The 18,023-nt window shown below is 39.6% G+C and overlaps 1 protein-coding gene across 2 annotated transcripts in view; it reads left to right on the top strand.

Moving 5' to 3' along the window:
• The window catches only part of SOAT2 (sterol O-acyltransferase 2), a 117,911-nt gene extending 100,088 nt beyond the window's left edge, over positions 1-17,823 (top strand). For both annotated transcript variants that reach the window (XM_033939614.1, XM_033939613.1), the window contains 2 exons: positions 14,112-14,257; positions 17,451-17,823. In XM_033939614.1, the coding sequence (XP_033795505.1) occupies positions 14,112-14,257; positions 17,451-17,507 (203 nt within the window). In that variant the 3' untranslated portion in view covers positions 17,508-17,823. The remainder of the gene's footprint in view (positions 1-14,111; positions 14,258-17,450) is intronic.
• Positions 17,824-18,023: the final 200 nt, after the last annotated feature.

Here is an 18,023-nt window from a genome sequence, read left to right as displayed (position 1 = left end):
TTGCCAGGCATTAGACCATTCCTCTAACTTTTGTAGATCCTTTTTCATATTTTCCACTCCCTCTTCGGTGGGAGAGGTTGGTCGAGAAATCAGGAAAGCAAAGATACAAATGGAAGAAAAAAATAGCTGACATGGTAAAATGGGGAGACAAAACATTTTTTAGATATATCAGTGATGGGAAGAAATACAAATGTGGCATTGTGAGACTCAAAAGAGAAGGGGATGAATATGTAGAAGCTGATAAAGAAAAGGCTGTATTGCTTAACAAATATTTCTGTTCTGTGTTTTCGACTGAAGATCTGGGAGCAGGACCAAGGAAGACAAATGAAAATAGGGATGGTGACGTGATAGACCCTGATCAATTTTCAGAGGGTTGTGTTCATGAGAAGCTAGCTAAATTAAAGGTAGACAAAGCAATGGGGTCAGACGGTGTACATCCGAGGGTGCTGAAGGAACTTAGGGAAGTTCTAGTGGCTCTGCTGACTGACTTTTTCAATGCTTCTCTAGAGTTGGATTTTTCTCTAGAGTCAGGAGTGGTAAAAGCAGCAAAGATTAATAATATTTTTTGTAATATTTTTATTGCGCTGCAGATCTATCACTACAGTAGTGCACATTTTTGATTCCAGGAATATGTTGGAATTCTCTCCCTATTGTATTACATAATGAACTTTTATTATGTTAAATTCAGAAGCTTACTGAAAACCTATCTTTTTGGTTTAGTATTCTCTTAGAAAGATTTTTTGTTTCCTAGGGTATTCAAAATCTTTTGGACTAGAATCTAGGGAGGGATTCTCGATAGCAGCAATTATATTGTTCTTTTAAATTTAATTTTTTTTTTCTTTCCTTATGGCAATGGAGTTATTTTACTTCTGTTTTTAATTTTTGTACACTGCTTTGTTGTGGTAGCGAAGGGAGGTCAATAAATATGAATAAACATAAGTATAAAATAAAGGCAATTAAAGCTTTCAAAAAGGCATGAACTGTAACCGTGGCATGCTGCAAGCAGCTACTAATTATGCAAAGACTCAAATTCTGATGTCCTGAGCCAGAACTGAAATAAAGCATAAAGAGGTTCAAAACGGCGACGGAAATGATAAAAGGTATGGGTGACTTCCCTATGAGGAAAGGCTAAAGCAGCTAGGTCTCTTCAGCTTGGAGAAGAGATGGCTCAGGGAGGATATGATAGAGGTCTACAAAATACTGAGTGGAATGAAAAGGGTAAATGCGAATTGCTTGTTCACTCTTTCCAAAAATACTAAGATTAGGGGGTGTGCAATGAAGCTACTAAGTAGTAGATTTTAAAAAAAAACGGAGAAAATATTTCTTCACACTATGTGCAATTAAACTGTGGAATTCGTTGCCAGAGTAGGACTACCATATTTTGGGCTGCAAAACCCAAGACTCATGGCCCTGCCCCATTCTGCCCTAGTCACACCCTGGACTCATGGCCCCACCCCATTCTGCCCTAGTCCCACCCAGTTCTGTCTCCTCTCTTTTTCCCTGATGAGCTCTGACCACATCTGGAGGGCCTGGAGCAGTGTGTATGTGTTTGATATCATCTGCTCATGCTCAGAGGCCCTCCAGATGTGGCCGGAGCTCATAGGGGCTTTCCAAGTCCTGGACAAATTGCTGGGTTTTGGAAAGTCTGTCTGGACACCTGGACAGTCCTTAAAAAGAGGACATGTCAGGGTTTTCCTAGATATCTGGTAACCTTATGCCGGAGAATGTGGTGAAATCAGTTAGCTTACTGGTTTTGATAATTTCCTTAGGCCATTATTGAGATGGCTTGGGGAAATCCACTGTTTATTCCTAGGATAAGCAACATAAAATCTGTTTTACTACTTGGGATCTAGCTAGGTACTTGGGACCTGGGATGGCCACTTTTGGAAACAGGATACTGGGCTTGATGGACCTTTGGTCTGTCCCAGTATGGCAATTCTTATGTTGCTTGGCTATTTTCCCCAGTGAATGCCTTGGACTGCATCCTGGACTATAAAAGAATAGTTCTCTACAAAGTTCATTAAGATAATGATATGATCTTCCCTTAATTTTCTTTTAGGGTTCTTTTTTTAAAAAAAACATTTTTATTCATTTTCAAAACTTATACAAAGTGCAAACAAAGTATATAATCAGAAGAATAACATATAAACAGCACTTATCTTCAAACAGATAATAAATAAAATATTTTACTCCCTCCCCCAACCAACCACCCTTCCTGGATGTGTATAAAGATCATCAGTCTTTAAGTTAACAAATGTCTCTAATGGACCCCATAATTTTTTTTTTTTTTAAGCTCAATAAGTTTTTATTAGGGTTTTACAAAAGAACAGAAAGTAATACAGCTGAGCATCATTCAAACATTGCATCAGATCATATATTGATACATAACAAATCCATAAAACAATGCCCCAAAACAGGGGATCGATAATATGGGGGATTATTATTTCCAGGAAAAGGGAAGAAAGCAAAAGGGAAATATAAACAAATCAGTATAACTTATACTTAAACTATGATGCAAAGCCTGTAACCAATCTGATGGCAAACATATACCACTATAATGTACCAAGAACATTGAGAGAAGGAGATATAGAGGAATAATGAGTGACTAAGATTAATATCAAGTACAGTCAAAGGGCGTGCTGATGTAATTTTATCATGAAACACAAGGGCTAAGTTGGAAAGCTAAATGGTGAATCAGCATATTGTAATAAAGGACCCCAAAGCCTTCTAAACTTATGCGTCAGGCCTAATCTTTCCGCAGCTATTTTCTCATATTTAACTGTCAAACAAGTGGTATTCCACCAGGTGTCATAGCACACTCGTTCCAGATTCTTCCAGTTCGAAAGGATGATCTTGACAGCAATCAGGAGAAGCATATGAATGAGACAGTCTTCATCTTTGTGAAATAAATCAGAGGACTTGACACTTCCTAGGATGATAGAATTGTATGATAGTGGGATTGAGGCATGAAGTAACTTATTAATATCGGCTATGACACTGGTCCAGAATTGATGTAACAACGGACAGTCGAAAAGCATATGTTTAAGGGTACCCTGAGAAGATTTGCAGGACCAGCATTTATCCGATTCTCCAGATTTAAATCGAGCTAGTCGACTAGGAGTCCAATAGGCCCTGTGGGTGAGAAATAAGGAGGTTTGGAGAAAGGAAGCAGATTTACAAATAGTATGGGTGCGTGACCATAAATGTTCCCACTGTCTTTCAGCTAATGACATTTGAAGATCTAATGACCATTTGTGTTCCGTTTCAAGGGGATGTTGAATTTTCTGTTGTCTTGCATATTTATACCATGTAGATGCTTCCTTTTTGAGGGTAGGAAAAGACGCACATAGCGAAAGCAGTGGTGGAACTGTATTGAGAAGTGATTGGAGTTTAAGATGAGACGCAATAGCGTGCTTGAGTTGTAACCAGCGGTATTGTTGAGAACTATTTAAACCATAAGTAGCAGTTAATTGGTCGAAAGAGATCCATTGTTCCCCATCCCATAACTGGCTTACTTGATGCACTCCCGCAGACTGCCACATCTTCCAATCTACAATGTTGTTATCAATACGGATTGAACTGTTGCGCCAAATGGGAGCAGATGTTGTGTCCATCCAATTAATATCAAGTGAGGATTCTAACCTTTTAGAGACCTGAATCATGGATAATAGAATGTGATCACGAATGACAGGAGATGTGGGCGGCAACATGAAGGGAAGGAGTTGTAATCTGTAAGGAGAATATCTTGCTCTTTCAAATTCAAGCCAGCGATTGGAAGAAGTTGTGAAGTCTTCAGAAAGCAACCATCTAACACCTTGGCGAGACAAGAAGGCATAGTGATAATCCAAAAGATCAGAGAAATTCACACCCCCACTATTTCTTCCTTGTTTCAGTTTATGGAGAGCAATTCTGGGTGTATTATTGTTCCACAAGAACTTGGTTAGAATCGATTCCAAGTTTCTGTAAATCGATAAGGGCAGAAGTGTAGGAAGCATGCTCAGAGTATACAATATTTTAGGCGTCAACACCATTTTAATCGATGCTAAACGACCCCACCATGAAAGATTCAGTGGATTCCATTTAAGAATTTGGGACTTGATGGAATTCATTAATTGGGATGTACAATTCTCAATGGTGGAGTCTAGTGATTTGCCAAACGGGATGCCCAGGTAAGTCAATGATGAGTCAGACCAACGAAAACCATATTGAGTAATTAAATGTCGATGGACATGAGAGTTTAAGGGCATGAGTTCCGTTTTACTATTGTTAAGTTTGTATCCAGAAATCTTGGAGAAGTCATCAATAAGAGAGAGCAGTGCAGGAATGGACTCAGGAGATAAGTACAGGAGAACATCAGCGTATGCTGAAAACTTTACTTCAGAGTCACCACAGCGTACCCCACAAATACGATCATTATTTCTGATAGAATGTAAAAAGGGCTCCAATGCTAGATTAAAGAGCAGGGGCGAGAGAGGACACCCTTGTCTCGTACCTCTAGTAGGTTTAAATTGAGCAGATGGATAACCATTGATGCGTACATTTGTTGTGGGTGCTGAATAGAGAACTTTGATCATTTGAATGGAAGAATCATCAAATCCGAACCACCGAAGAGCCATGAAAAGGTAATCCCATTCAACTCTATCAAACGCCTTTTCAGCATCCAATGCTAATGCAATTAGTGGAGAATTTTGTGTATTAGCATGAAGTATGACATTCGCAAACATGTGTGAATTGTCGCTGGAGAGTCTATTCAACATGAAACCATTTTGGTCAGCACCAATTAATTTGGGAAGAAGGGACTGTAGACGAGTTGCAATGATTTTAGCGTAGATTTTTGCATCAACATTGATTCGAGCTAACGGTCGGTAGTTGGCCACAAGACGGTGATCCTTGCCAGGTTTGGGCAAAACTATAATGCTTGCTTCTGTGAAGGTGCCTCTCACATCACCGGTGCGTATAAAGTAATCAAAGAGGTTAACTAAATGAGGTGCAAGTTCCTGTTGAAAAGCAGCATAAAATTCAGAAGTGAAGCCATCTGGACCAGGGGCTTTCCTTGTTGCCATGTGCTTTAGAACCAAGGCAATATCTGATTCCGTTATGCTCATGGATAAGACCGAATTATCCTCAGACGTTAGAGTAGGATGAGGTGTTTTTGTTAATATCTTCGAAGTGTCGGGATTAGTGATTTCCGATGTATACAGTCTTTCATAAAATTGACTAAATGTTCTTGATATCAGAAGAGGATCCACTGTGATGGACCCGTCCTCCCCATTGATGGCGGATATGGATAATCGTTCTTCCTGTATTTTCAAGTATTGAGCCAAGGCTCTGCCGGCTTTATTTGAAGTACAATGATAATTAGCTTTTTGCATGAAAAGGGCATTCCCAGCTTTTTTGCTAAGTAGTAAATTATAGCACAGTCTCTCATGATGTAACAACTTCAAGGTTTTCATATCTGACGGATTAGTTTGGTGATTCCGTTCCAGTTCTTTAATGGAGTTTACGTGAGCTAAGAGTTGTTTAGTGAGCAATTTAGATTGACGAGCCTGATAGGCTATAATAGTGCCTCTGAGTGTGGCTTTGAAAGCATCCCATAAAATCGGCCAGCTAACATCAACAGCAGTATTGAATTTAAAGTATTCCGATATCGCAGCTCTAATAGATTTCATGAAATCATCATCAAGTAATAAAGCATTATTAAATCGCCATGTCTTCCCTTTTTTGGAGAGAGAATCGCTATCAATAACCAATTCAATAGCTGCATGGTCCGAGACTGACAACTCATTAATAGAGGCATGTGATACTGAGTTCAAAAGATTGTTACTGAGTAAAAAATAATCCAGTCTCGAGTATGAATTGTGAGGAGCAGAGTAGAAAGTGTATTGCCTATCTTCACCATTCAAGAGCCGCCACGGGTCAACTAATTTTAATTGTGTGATTAAATTATGAAGACTATGCCAAGACCTGGTGGGTTTGTGAATGGCAGTTGATTTTCTGTCAATTGCCGGATCCAGAATTAGATTAAAATCGCCAGTTAGTATGTGATGATGGGAGTTATCTTCAAGCAGCGAGGCTAAAAGACTGTCAAAAAATTCTGGTTTATCTTGATTCGGCGCATATATATTCAACAGGGATATCTCTTTCTGATGAATAAGGAGTTTAGCAAGAATCCATCGCCCTTCAGTATCTGTAGAATATGATAATATTTTAATGTGATCACATTTTCTAACCAACAAGGCCGTGCCGTTCTTTTTATGGTCAGCAGGTGAAGCAATAACGGGTAATGACCAGCTGGTCCTCAGTTTAGCTGATTCTAGGATATTTAAATGAGTTTCTTGAAGACAAACAATATCTGGGGACTTTTTGGTAACATAGTCCAATATTTTTTTCCGCTTGATGGGATTATTAAACCCTTTGACATTTAAGGACAAAAGTTTTACCATTCTAAGATATAAAGGTGATTGACCATGGAGACTTCCATTATATTACATATATCAACAAGTGAATGGTGTGGAGTGGTACTGTATACAAGACTGATAATCAGAAGATTGGAACACAGACTTACATATAAGCTGCCATGTCCTGAGAAGGACAAATGACAACTATACCCCATGGGAAGAGGGAGCATAAGGGGAGAGCAATCAGTGCACCGACAATAACAATACAATATCCTTTTGAAATATAACCATTAACCCCAGTGTAGACAATGTTTGAACAGTAAGAGAAAAACGTGCAGGACTAGCCATATTAATATTCAAGTAACCGTGAATATGAATAACATATGAAGAATAATGATAATGTCAAGCAATGAGAACGTTAAACCATCATATGCATGGTAAGTAGCAATACGACGTATATATTACTTGACATAACAGTGGAAGTCTAACACTGCAGTAAACAATATAGTCATACTTATTATAACGTCAGAGGTGACCCCTCAAATGTGAGACACCCATAAAGAACCTATCAAGGATGTTAATGAGGTAGCAACACACAGCATGATGGCACATAACACTTGGTCAAGTAAGTTGAGGATGTCTAAGAAAACTAAAAGCATAGTAAGATCAGGGCGAGACAATACAGATACATGAAGGTGCTTCTATTCCATGTGGTTAATTGAGAGAGAGAAGTAGGTAATACCTGAACTGGACAAATATAGAACAGCCAAAGTAACAACCCTGTTAAGTGATTATCATAATATGCAGCAATTAGTAGTCAGATATAAGTGATTTGTGCCTTGAACTATCAAAGAGAGGAAAGAAAAAATAACATAGAGGAGACTACACCTAAATGAAGACAACATAAACTGAAGCTGATGATAAAGTAATAGAAAAAATAATTAAAAGAAAAGAATACACAATAAAGCAATGAGGAAAACCAAGCAGCAGTGAACACTTAGAAAATTCATGGAGTTAATAGATATAAGAAATTTCATATAACATTGCAATTCATGAAGATTAAAAACATGTACCTTAAAATCACTGGCTGACAAAATAAATATTAAATATGAAATACATTATTGACAGTACACAATCTATGCAGTAATGATTAACACGTGGGTGAACAATATAAAGAAAATAGGGGAAGGTGAGGCAATAAAACTAAATAAGTTTATCATGAGGACAGTTCACTCAGGCTTTGAAAATTCATGTAGCCATGTAAAATGCGGTAATAATTCATATTGTGTAGAATAAAACAGGCGTACTATGGTAAACACAGTAAAACATAAATGTGGACAAAGACTAGTGAACTGAGAAATGAATAAAACATATAGAAATTTAATTTTGACAGTTAATGGTGAGCATAGCGTTAAGAAGAGATGAGAATAGATGAAAGCCACCACAGTAGTAAAATATATCAAGGGAAAGGGAGTGAAGGATAAATCAATGGAAAAAACCAAACAATTCCTTGAAGATAATACAGACAGGACATATCAGTGCAATTTATGAAATATATGCTTGTATAATTAAAGGGGATAATTGATAACTGGCTAAAACATGTGACGAGCTAAAATGCATTAATAATTCATAGAGAGTAAAATTGATTAATCATGCGGTGCTAATTACAGTAAAGTTAATGGGAACCATGGTAGCCCATAAACAATTAATGGTATAATAAAAGGGGAATAAGAAACAGTGGCATACAAAATTAATTGTGGCGATATGGATAATAGAAAGATAGTGAGGGTAAATTTAATCATCGAGAAAAAGAGGTTAAAGGAAAAGAGAAGGTGGTGGAACCATTTCATAAGTATAGAGAATATATTATATTAAAAACAAAACAACAAGCAATTGCAATAGTGGGGAACATCTGAATTGATTGCGCTGCAAGGATGAATAATTAATGAGGCTACGAGAAAAGAAAAGGAAACGGTAAAGACAACTTAAACAGCATAAGTATTATTCAAAGACATGAAGGTGTAACATGATTAAAGGAAAAAGAACAAAAAAGGATTGAGAATATAAGAGACGAGTGAGAAAAACAAAGAAACAAACGACTGTAGAGTTGGTGGTGAAAGACAAACTTCCACGTGGATGTAGCATCATGGCCGCCATGCTGTGCACGAACCCCTGCAGATTGCGCAAAAGACTCCAACGATGAACCCGGAGGACAGAAGCAGCTTAAACTCTGTCAATAGTGGTCGGGCTGAGCTCCTCCAGGTAATCCGATAGTAGCTGTGGGTCAGTAAAGTTTTTAGTCTGGTTGTTGATCGTGACCCGCATCGTGGCAGGGAACAGCAAACCGAATTGAGCCTTGAGCTCTCTGAGCCTCGGACGGTAGGTAAGCAGCTGCTTCCTTCTCTGCGCCGCATTTTTGGTGAGATCAGGTACAAATAAAATTGTGTGGGTATCCAACTTGAGAGGTGATTTCACCTTAGCACGCTGCATAACTGCAGAAAGTTGAGTGTAGCGGAGAAACTTTACAATGATGGCTCTTGGATACCTGGCATTCGTCAGGCGAAACGAGGGGACCCTGTGTGCCCTTTCCAATTCAAAATCGCGTGAAAATTGTAAATCCAGGATATCAGGGATTAGCTTTTCCATAAAAGATAATATGTCCGCTCCTTCTTTGCCTTCAGGGATCCCAAGCACACGTAGGTTATTTCTACGTGATCTAAGCCGGAGGTCTTCGAGATCATTTTCCAACTGTGGCATTTTTTTCAGTTGCCCTTGCAGGCTTTTAATGGCTGCTTGAGAAGATGTTTGCACTGCTTCAACGTTATCCAACCTAGAAGACAATTGTGCAAAGTCCTGTTTCAGCTCAGATAGGTCTTGTTTTATTTCTGAGGTGTCTTCCTTCGTATCATTGACAATTTCTTTTATGGCACGCAACTCCGTGAGGAGCGCATGGTTTGATTCAGGATCCGATTTGTCTTCAGTTGCTTTTTGAGGCGTTGTAGGTTCAGGTTTGTGTCGTTTGCCTACCTTAGAAGTAGCCATCAGAAGAGGCGAAGGAAGAGGGCTAAAGATATTGAAAATCCACAAAGGATAAATATGATTATATTTCGATTATTTTCCTTGTATTGTCAGAGCTCACTGATCACGCTGCCATTTCCTATCGCACCCTCTAGCGCCCCAACCCCATAATTTTTAAAATTTATATTATTTCTCATTTGCTCTACATCCATTCTTTTGTATCTGTAATACAAACAGAGTGTTTCCCACCAAAAATAATAGTTTAGCCTATTCCAGTTTCTGGTTATCATCTGTATGGCCACCCCTGTCATGATCAGAAGAAGTCTGCTTTTGTATATGTTTATTGGATTCTTAGCAGTCAACAATGTCCCAAATAGGACCACATTGTAAGATAATAGTATCGATACCTCAAGTACCATATTAATTTTCCCCCCTATTGATTTCCAAAAATTGAGTATCAAGGGACAATAAAACAACAAATGATTCAGTGTCCCTACTTCAAGATGACAGTGCCAGCATCTATTAGACTTTGAACTATCCAACTTTTGTAAATGAACTGGGGTCCAAAAAATTCTATATAACAGAAAAAAACAAGTTTGTCTCATAGATGCCGATGCTGTACATCTCATCTTCAAGTCCAAATCCGTGGCCATTAAGTAGCAGAAATCTGATGCTTTATCTCAATGCTCCAAATATCTTTTAAGCTTGTTTTAGGTTTTTTATTCAAATATTCAGATATTAATTTGTACCACTTGGCGGCCTGATGCCCTTGCAAATATGTCTGAAAACACAAGCTATACTGATTTTTTTTAAGTTATGCCAGTCAGAGAACCCCTTCTGAATGGCCTGTTTCAACTGCAACCATTTATAACTTTGAGATTTTGAGATGCCAAATGATTGTTGCAATTGTAATAAATCTAACATTTTCCCATTCTGAATTACATCATCTAAAGCAGTGGTTCCTAACCCTGTCCTGGAGGACCACCAGGCCAATCGAGTTTTCAGGCTATCCCTAATAAATGTGCATGAGAGAGATTTGCATATAATGGAAGTGACAGGCATGCAAATCTGCTCTATGCATATTCATTAGGGCTAGCCTGAAAACCCGATTGGCCTGGTGGTCCTCCAGGACAGGGTTGGGAATCACTAATCTAAAGTACGTATGCCTGCCTGCAACCAATGATTGTTGCAGTTGTAATAAATTTACCATTTTCCCATTTGAAATCACATCATCCAGAGTATGTATGCCTGCCTGCAACCAATGTTTCCAGAGGATTTTAGACTCGCCGATTTTTATCTTGGAGTTTAACCATAGGGATTGACACGTGGATTGTTGTACTGAAACTGAAGTTAAGGCATCAATAAATTTTAATGTCTTCCAGGTAGATTGAAGAATAATATTGTCCTTGTATATTCGAGGAAGCTTGATACTCAAAATATGGTTAAGACGTAATGGGGCCAAAAGATGACTTTCCAGTATCAACCAGTCTGTTCTTGTAGGGTTCTTAGGTAGGAGCTTTGATACTTGGAAATAAAGTAGTGAATGGTAAGATGGAATATCTTTGTTGCAAGTTCTGCTACAAAGTCCTCAGTGCTCAACTGACAGATATCTAGAGTATCAGGGTCAATATGGACCCACTTCTTGAATGTAATTGGGTCTGAATCCTTGAAATCTCAGACAAGTAATCCTCAAGTGCCTCCTTGCCTGGACACAGTTCACAGTGATGTAGCATGCAATTTCTTGAATCTAAACTGCATAAAATTTTGCCCATTTTAAATCTGTAGTCATTATTTAAGGAAGTAGCTGCCAACATAAGTTTTATATTTTGATGAATTGCATAGATGCACACAGAATGGGTTCCAGCAGAACTGGCTGTAATGCACCATTTGGATAAAGCTCACAAAATTAAGAGAAGCCAAATTCATGCTAAGCTGCCCAAAGTTCTTTTAAGTTGCACAATAACAGGCACTTCTGCTTTTGCATCGATTCACCATTTATTCTAACAGACATAATCTTTCTTGCAGGGCATAATTGAAAAAATGTATCATCATGATAGAAGTTTTTGACCCTTTGCTCAATGTCATTTGAAAGGATCTTCTCCTGCCTTTTTCTAGGCATTGCAAGGGATGATAGATTAAAATACTGTATAGTCTCCTCAATATTCCAGCTGTGTGGGGCCATTGTAAGGTTCTGGACTTCTTGTGCTTGGCTTGTAATTTGTAGCTTTACCTTCAGTTCCTCAAGTAACGTCATAATTGATGCATTTAGGGCATAAATTGGTATTTTGCTTTTCCAGTATATCAATGGAAGTAAATCCATCTGTAGTTGCAATGTAGCTTGCAATAGCATCTTGAGCTTGACCTATTTTACACTTTACCTAGCTTTTTGAGTCTCTTTTACTGACCTTTTGGAACTTATGTGGTGACAATCTAAGTTGTACAAGGCTGGAATTGGCTTTGTCTGACGAGTCCCATGTATCTTCCTCTTCATCTGATGGGTCAGGTGGTTCTTCAGCCAACTGTTCCTTTTTAATCATATCTTGTCTGCATCTAAGCACAGTTTCTGCCCAGGTTTAAAGGTCATTCCAGTCAATGCTTATAATTGGTCAGCTATTGGAATGGCCATGGAACGTAATCCCTTAGAAAAGAGGTCTGAGAAGAGAGATCCAGACTGAAGGAAAAGGATGAAAGTGGCAGGATGGGTGAGACAAGGAAGGAAAAAAAAAAAATAAAGATTTAGGGAGGCATCGTTAGAAAATAAACCAGTATCAGTTACCCCAACAACATCCATAATGCATTATTAAACATCTTTTTCTATTAGCAAATGAGTCCTCTTTAGCCCAAGAAATAGAAGCTTTAGTATGCAATATATATATATATATTAATGTGCTTTGCTTAAGTAATGCATTATTAAACATGAAAAAATAGAAGCCCCGTTCACCTATATGCAGATGCCTCCAGCACGCCTATTAGATGCCTAAATCGCATTCACCTAACTGAAGCCTATTTAGCGCTCAACTCATGCTCAAAAGTAGACCTGCTTTTTCAGGCAGTCCTCTTAACTAAAAAAATTAAGGATTTAATATGCAATATCTATATCTATCTATATACACACATGAACACTGCAAGCATTTTTTTTATAATAGTGATATTCAGTACCAATATCCAGACACAAATCCCCAAAATAAAGGTGCCAAGGATGATCCATCTCAAAGAATGAGATTTACTACGCTAAGGAGTGAGAGTGTAGAATGAGATTTTTCAAATGGTACATCCAGTGTATAAATCTAGAATGATTGATTTGTAGTATTGCTTGGCAAATGAATCAAGGCATCATTAAATGATATTGGCTTTTCTTTGGAGCCTCTGAAAGAATACTGGAAAAAGTGGAGAGCAATTTGGGTAAATATTTCAAGCTGAAATTTCATTTCCACCTGTCCACCCAAGTATGTATATCAGTTTCAGAGCATGTGTACTTGTAGTAAAGGGACGGCAAGGGGAAGCAGTACGCAGGACATAGTGGTCAGATTTCTTTCTACTGGCTGGACTACTTGGTTTACTTCTCTAAAACTTGCCTCTCATGAAGGCCGTGATCAAGATCAGTGCACTGGTACTGAAGCTCCAATGAGTGAGAAACAGGGCTCAAAAAGTGTAAAAATAAGGAAGTTTTCAAATGAGTGTGGCACATGCCTAATGAATAAGACTTGGTATTTCTGAAATAATAATTTATGATAGCTTTTTCCTGTCTTAAGTTATTCAGATACCAGTACTGAATATCAATGGTCTCCGGATAAGTCTTGCCTCCACCCTTGAACTGTCTAGTGTTATCCAGATAGTACCAGGTGGACCATAGTGATTTTCAGCAACATTATTCAGGTAAAACCACACTGAAAATCTGAGGATGGCTGAGATCAGTACTAGATGGCAGGTACTGCTACCCTCAAACACATTGTTTTGGGGGCTATCTTAGCTGTGGTTGGTTCAACAGATTCCTAATCTGTCCATTCTCTTTTTTTCTTCACCGATAGTCCTTCTCTGTCATTTTTTTTTCTTTTAATTTTCAAGGCGATCTTTATTGAAATGTTCAAGTCAACAGTCCAGAAAACAATATCAAATGTATCAAACTGTGCATACAATCAATGTAAGCAGCTTGGTTGTTTTCTCAGGGTTTCCGCAGCTGGTATCATGCTTGTTGCAGGTTTCCAGGTCTCGAAGCCAGACCCAGAAACCTGTAACAGTTGGGTTATTGTTTTCAAAAAGCAGCAAAGCAAATATGTAACCTAACCTGAGCTCTGGCACTGAACCAAATCTATCACAGCATAATTAAGTCCCACAAGGACACTATTTTCTTGCTGTTGATGTTGCTGTCCTGAAGGTGGATACACTTTAGGAGACTGTGCTTAGCAATTGTGGTTGCATCAAATAACCCTATAATTGCAGCTTTCAGTGTCAGGAAAAGCTCTGCATTATATTTGTGATCAAAATTAACTGAGCAAAGCGATTATACTCCATAGGCATCATAAGTACAGACAGGAAAAGGCAAACTAAATATAAATTCTCTGAAAGAAGCAAGAACAATGAACAGTTGTGGCAGGCAGGGGGTCATATAATGCATGAGAATAATACTTCTCCAGTGTTTGTAGTAAAAACTTTCAGCCTGCAAATGATAATGATGTGTGGTGCCTGTCTCTGCAGTGTTCTTCAACTTCGCTATGAATGACAAGAGAACAAGCCCCATTTGGAATGTATTCTTGTGGATCTTCCTGTTTATTGGTCACGGCATTCTAGTGTGCTTATACAGTCAAGAATGGTACGCTCAGATACACTGCCCTCTACAGGAGGTAAGTAGGGGCACAGCATCTTCACAGCATTACAGTACTCCCACGATATTTGGGGGGGTTCCGTTCCAGGAACCCCCGCGAATGTTGAAAAACCTTTGTAAGCAAGGTAAGGGGGGGAGTCAGAAGTTGGCGGAGGCACGAGGGGGGTCATTGGGGGTACACTCCGGGGGGCGTGGGGGTGTTGCTTGATGGCGGCAAAATTTTCTGGCAGTCTGAGCTGTCAATGCCTGATCCACAGCAAGCATGCACCAGACTTCCTCTCACTCTCTCTCTCTGAATAATGCAGACTACACTACAAGTAAATCCAAGACTCTAACTTTACTTCTCCTTGAAACCAGGAAGAGGCACACTGAAACAGTGAAGTGTTGCTCTTAGAACGCCAAGATATTATTTTTCAAATTTCCAAACTCCAAATACAGTGATCAGAAGGTGGGCTCTAACAGAAGCCAAACCTCTTAATGTTGCAATTAAATAAAATGGATTTAATAAAAAAAAATATATACACAGTATATACCAGCCAACAGACCTCCCCAGGTGCCATTTATGGTAGAGGTACCAGAATCTCTCCTCTTCTCCACCCCTGTACCTCTTCGGCTCCAACCTTAGGCATCCTTAGGCTTTGCTGTAAATGTGATTACATTTTTTTGTTTTAAACAATTTTAAGGAGGCTTTTAAACTGCTTTGCCACTTAAGTTAGGTGCCTAACTTATGGCGCTGTTTATAGAATATGGGCTTTGGTACCATGTGAGTTACATATCATGGGCAGTTATTACTGGTCAGTTGGTGTGCACTGACAAAAGGCAAATCTCCCACCCAAATCCAGTCCTTAAATCTCCTCTGGAGTGAGGTCGCAAAAAAGACCACCTTCTAGGAAGACCAAGAGCTGGCTTGGCTTCTCTATAGATTTGCTTAAGCTTCTGAAAACTGCTGGAATTCTTGTTCCAGTGCAATAGGTGAGACATTCTAGATCAGACATGGGCAAACTATGACCTGCGGGCCATTTCCGGTCCATTAGTTGTTTAATCTGGCCCGCAGCTGCAGGAAGGGACTGGCCAGTGTCGGCACTCGTCAGCCAGTGAGTGAGGCCCGCAGAGAAACTGTAGGAAAGAGAGCGAGGCCCCATGGGAGCAAGAGAGCATGAGCAAGCAAAGTCGGCTTTCTATGGCTCTGCCTGTCGGACCCTCTGCTATCATGGGCTGCAAGCTGAGTGCCAAGGACAAGGCAAATGAGGTAAGGAGCAAGATGATTGACCGGAGCCTGCGCGAGGATGGCGAAAAGGCGGCTTGCGAGGTCAAGCTCCTGCTGTCAGGGTGTTGGGGATCGCCGGCAGTGGGAGGGAGTGGAAATTCTTCCTGCTGGGGATGTCAGGGGAGTTCTCAGTGTCGGGGATCACCAGCAGTGGGAGGAAGTGGGCATTGCTCCTGCCTGGGGTGTTGGGGGGGGGTTCTCGGTGTGTCAGGGATCTCCAACGGTGATAGGAAGTGGGCATCCCTCCTCCCAGGGGTGTTGGGAATCACTGGTGGTGAGAGGAAGTGGGCCTCCCTCCTGTCGGGGTTGCTGGAGATGGTTGTTGGGAGTGGCAGTGGGAGTGGGCATCCCTCAAGCCATCCATTTTGGGGGTCTTTTTCATTTTTTTTCATTTACATTTATTGACTTCTATTCCGCCTTAATCTTTCATTTCTAGGCAGATTACAATAAGAAATATCTGGCCATCCAAAAGAATTACATTTTTATTCTACCGGTCATTGGATTTTAAACGACCAGGTCCCAATTTGTATTAGCCTCGTTCTGCTGTCCTGACTACAGATGCATCCGGGGACACCTCTTTAGAAAGAAAAACACACACACACAAACACACATGCAAATAGGCAAAAAGATCTCTCTCTCTCTCTTTATTCAGAGTACTGCATACACCTTTTATAGCATTTCACATGGGTCAGTTTTTTTTAGCATATGACTGTAGGAAAGACCATATATGGTAACAGGATACATAAAAGCAACTAGAAAAAGGTAGCAAACATAAGGGGAGGGGGAAATAGTGGGAAGTTTCCATTATGGCATATGTCCAAGATCTAGCAATGTTTCTTGTAACAAATGTTTCTTATCAAAACAAGAACTACAGAACACAATGGAGACACAGAGTTCAGAACACAAAAAGAAAAGGCCTTGTGGTATTTTTCCTTGGCAAAATGTTAACTGTTTCAGCAGTTCCTTTTACATAAGCAAGAATAGAAAAACTTACAAAGAACATATGCCCCTCCAGGATTAACATAGCTTGACATATTTTGTAAAAAGCTGTTAAAAAAATAATAAATCTAATATTTACATTTGTCAGTGGACATGTGCATGCGATCTTACAACATGCCCCTTGTGCTCCTGATTAGGGGGGTGTCTGAGCTGCCTTACACTGACTGGAAAGTAAGGCTACGATAGCTCAGACCCTGTCGGAAAACGTTGCCCACAAATGTGGCACAATGAGGTTAGGGAATCACCTGTCGATGATAGAGTATCGCCCGGAGTGCTCCTTTAAATATTGATGAACCCATTTTACTACCATTTTAATATTAATGACCCCGTTGTACTACATTTGCATGGCAGAGTTGGAGATCGCTCGGAAGCTTGCAAAAGGCCATTCTGATAATTGGTCGGTAAAATACTGGCATGCTAAACCGGCTAGAACCAGTTTACCGACCATCATTAAGGGCTCAGTACCTTTTGAGAATCCTCCTCTGAATTAGCATATTTCAGAGAGCCCCTTGTAAATATTTGGGACTTAGGTACATATGTGGTTTATCTGTGCTTTCATCCTACTCTGTCCATATGTCAAAACTGGCTGCATTGTAGGTCCTATTTACTAAACTGTATTAAATGGGTCCCTGTAGGACAGTGATTCTTAAACCTGTCCTGGGGGACTTCCAGCCAGTCAGGTTTTCAAGATATCTCTAATGAACATGCATGAGGCAGATTTGCATATAATAGAGGTAATAGGCATGCAAATCTGCCTCATGCATGTTCATTAGAGATATCTTGAAAACCCAATTGGCTGAGTGTCCCCCAGGACAGGTTTAAGAACCACTGCTCTAGGAAATACACAAAACATACAGAAACAAACCCATATCAATTATAGAGCAGGAATAACCTTAGTGATGACAATCATTTTTTTTCTTCTACTTGTGTTTTCTATGTTGGACAGAAAACATTCTGGACTCTTGTAACACCACGGTCATGGTCCTGTTACCTGCAGCAGTGAACAACCATAATTTCAAAGTGTTGCCTTCGTGAACATAGCAGATCAATCCTAGCCTGCTACAACTTGTTGAAGTCTCAGTGAATAATGTACCAGACCAGAAAATCTACAACTGATGTCAATAATCCACCAAATCATAACTTCTTGGGTTGTTTGGTTTTTTTTTTTGGCGGGGGGGGGGGGGGGGAATCTATGCCTCCAAATTTGCAGGACTTCCTCGGTCAACTGTGCAGTTTAGTCTTCTCAAAAGACAGCCTTCATCTCTGGGACTGGATCACTCAGGGGATCAGATTAATTTTACCTCATATTAAATAAAATTGTAAGACCAAGTCTATCTCCCAGTGAACAGGTGTTCATATATAAATAAAACTACAACCAGAATAGAATTAAATAGAGCAACTGTTAGCTTATAAACTGAAGTCTAACAACATCGGTGTCAGTACTGAAAAGGCTGCCTCATGGTGTAAACCCTGTTGAGCTAGCCCATCCCAGATATTCAGAGGCATGTAACTGGTTAGT

The sequence above is a fragment of the Geotrypetes seraphini genome, chromosome 3 (assembly GCF_902459505.1).
Source record: "Geotrypetes seraphini chromosome 3, aGeoSer1.1, whole genome shotgun sequence".
NCBI classification, from domain to species: domain Eukaryota; kingdom Metazoa; phylum Chordata; class Amphibia; order Gymnophiona; family Dermophiidae; genus Geotrypetes; species Geotrypetes seraphini.
This window is presented reverse-complemented; position numbering and strand designations above follow the sequence as displayed.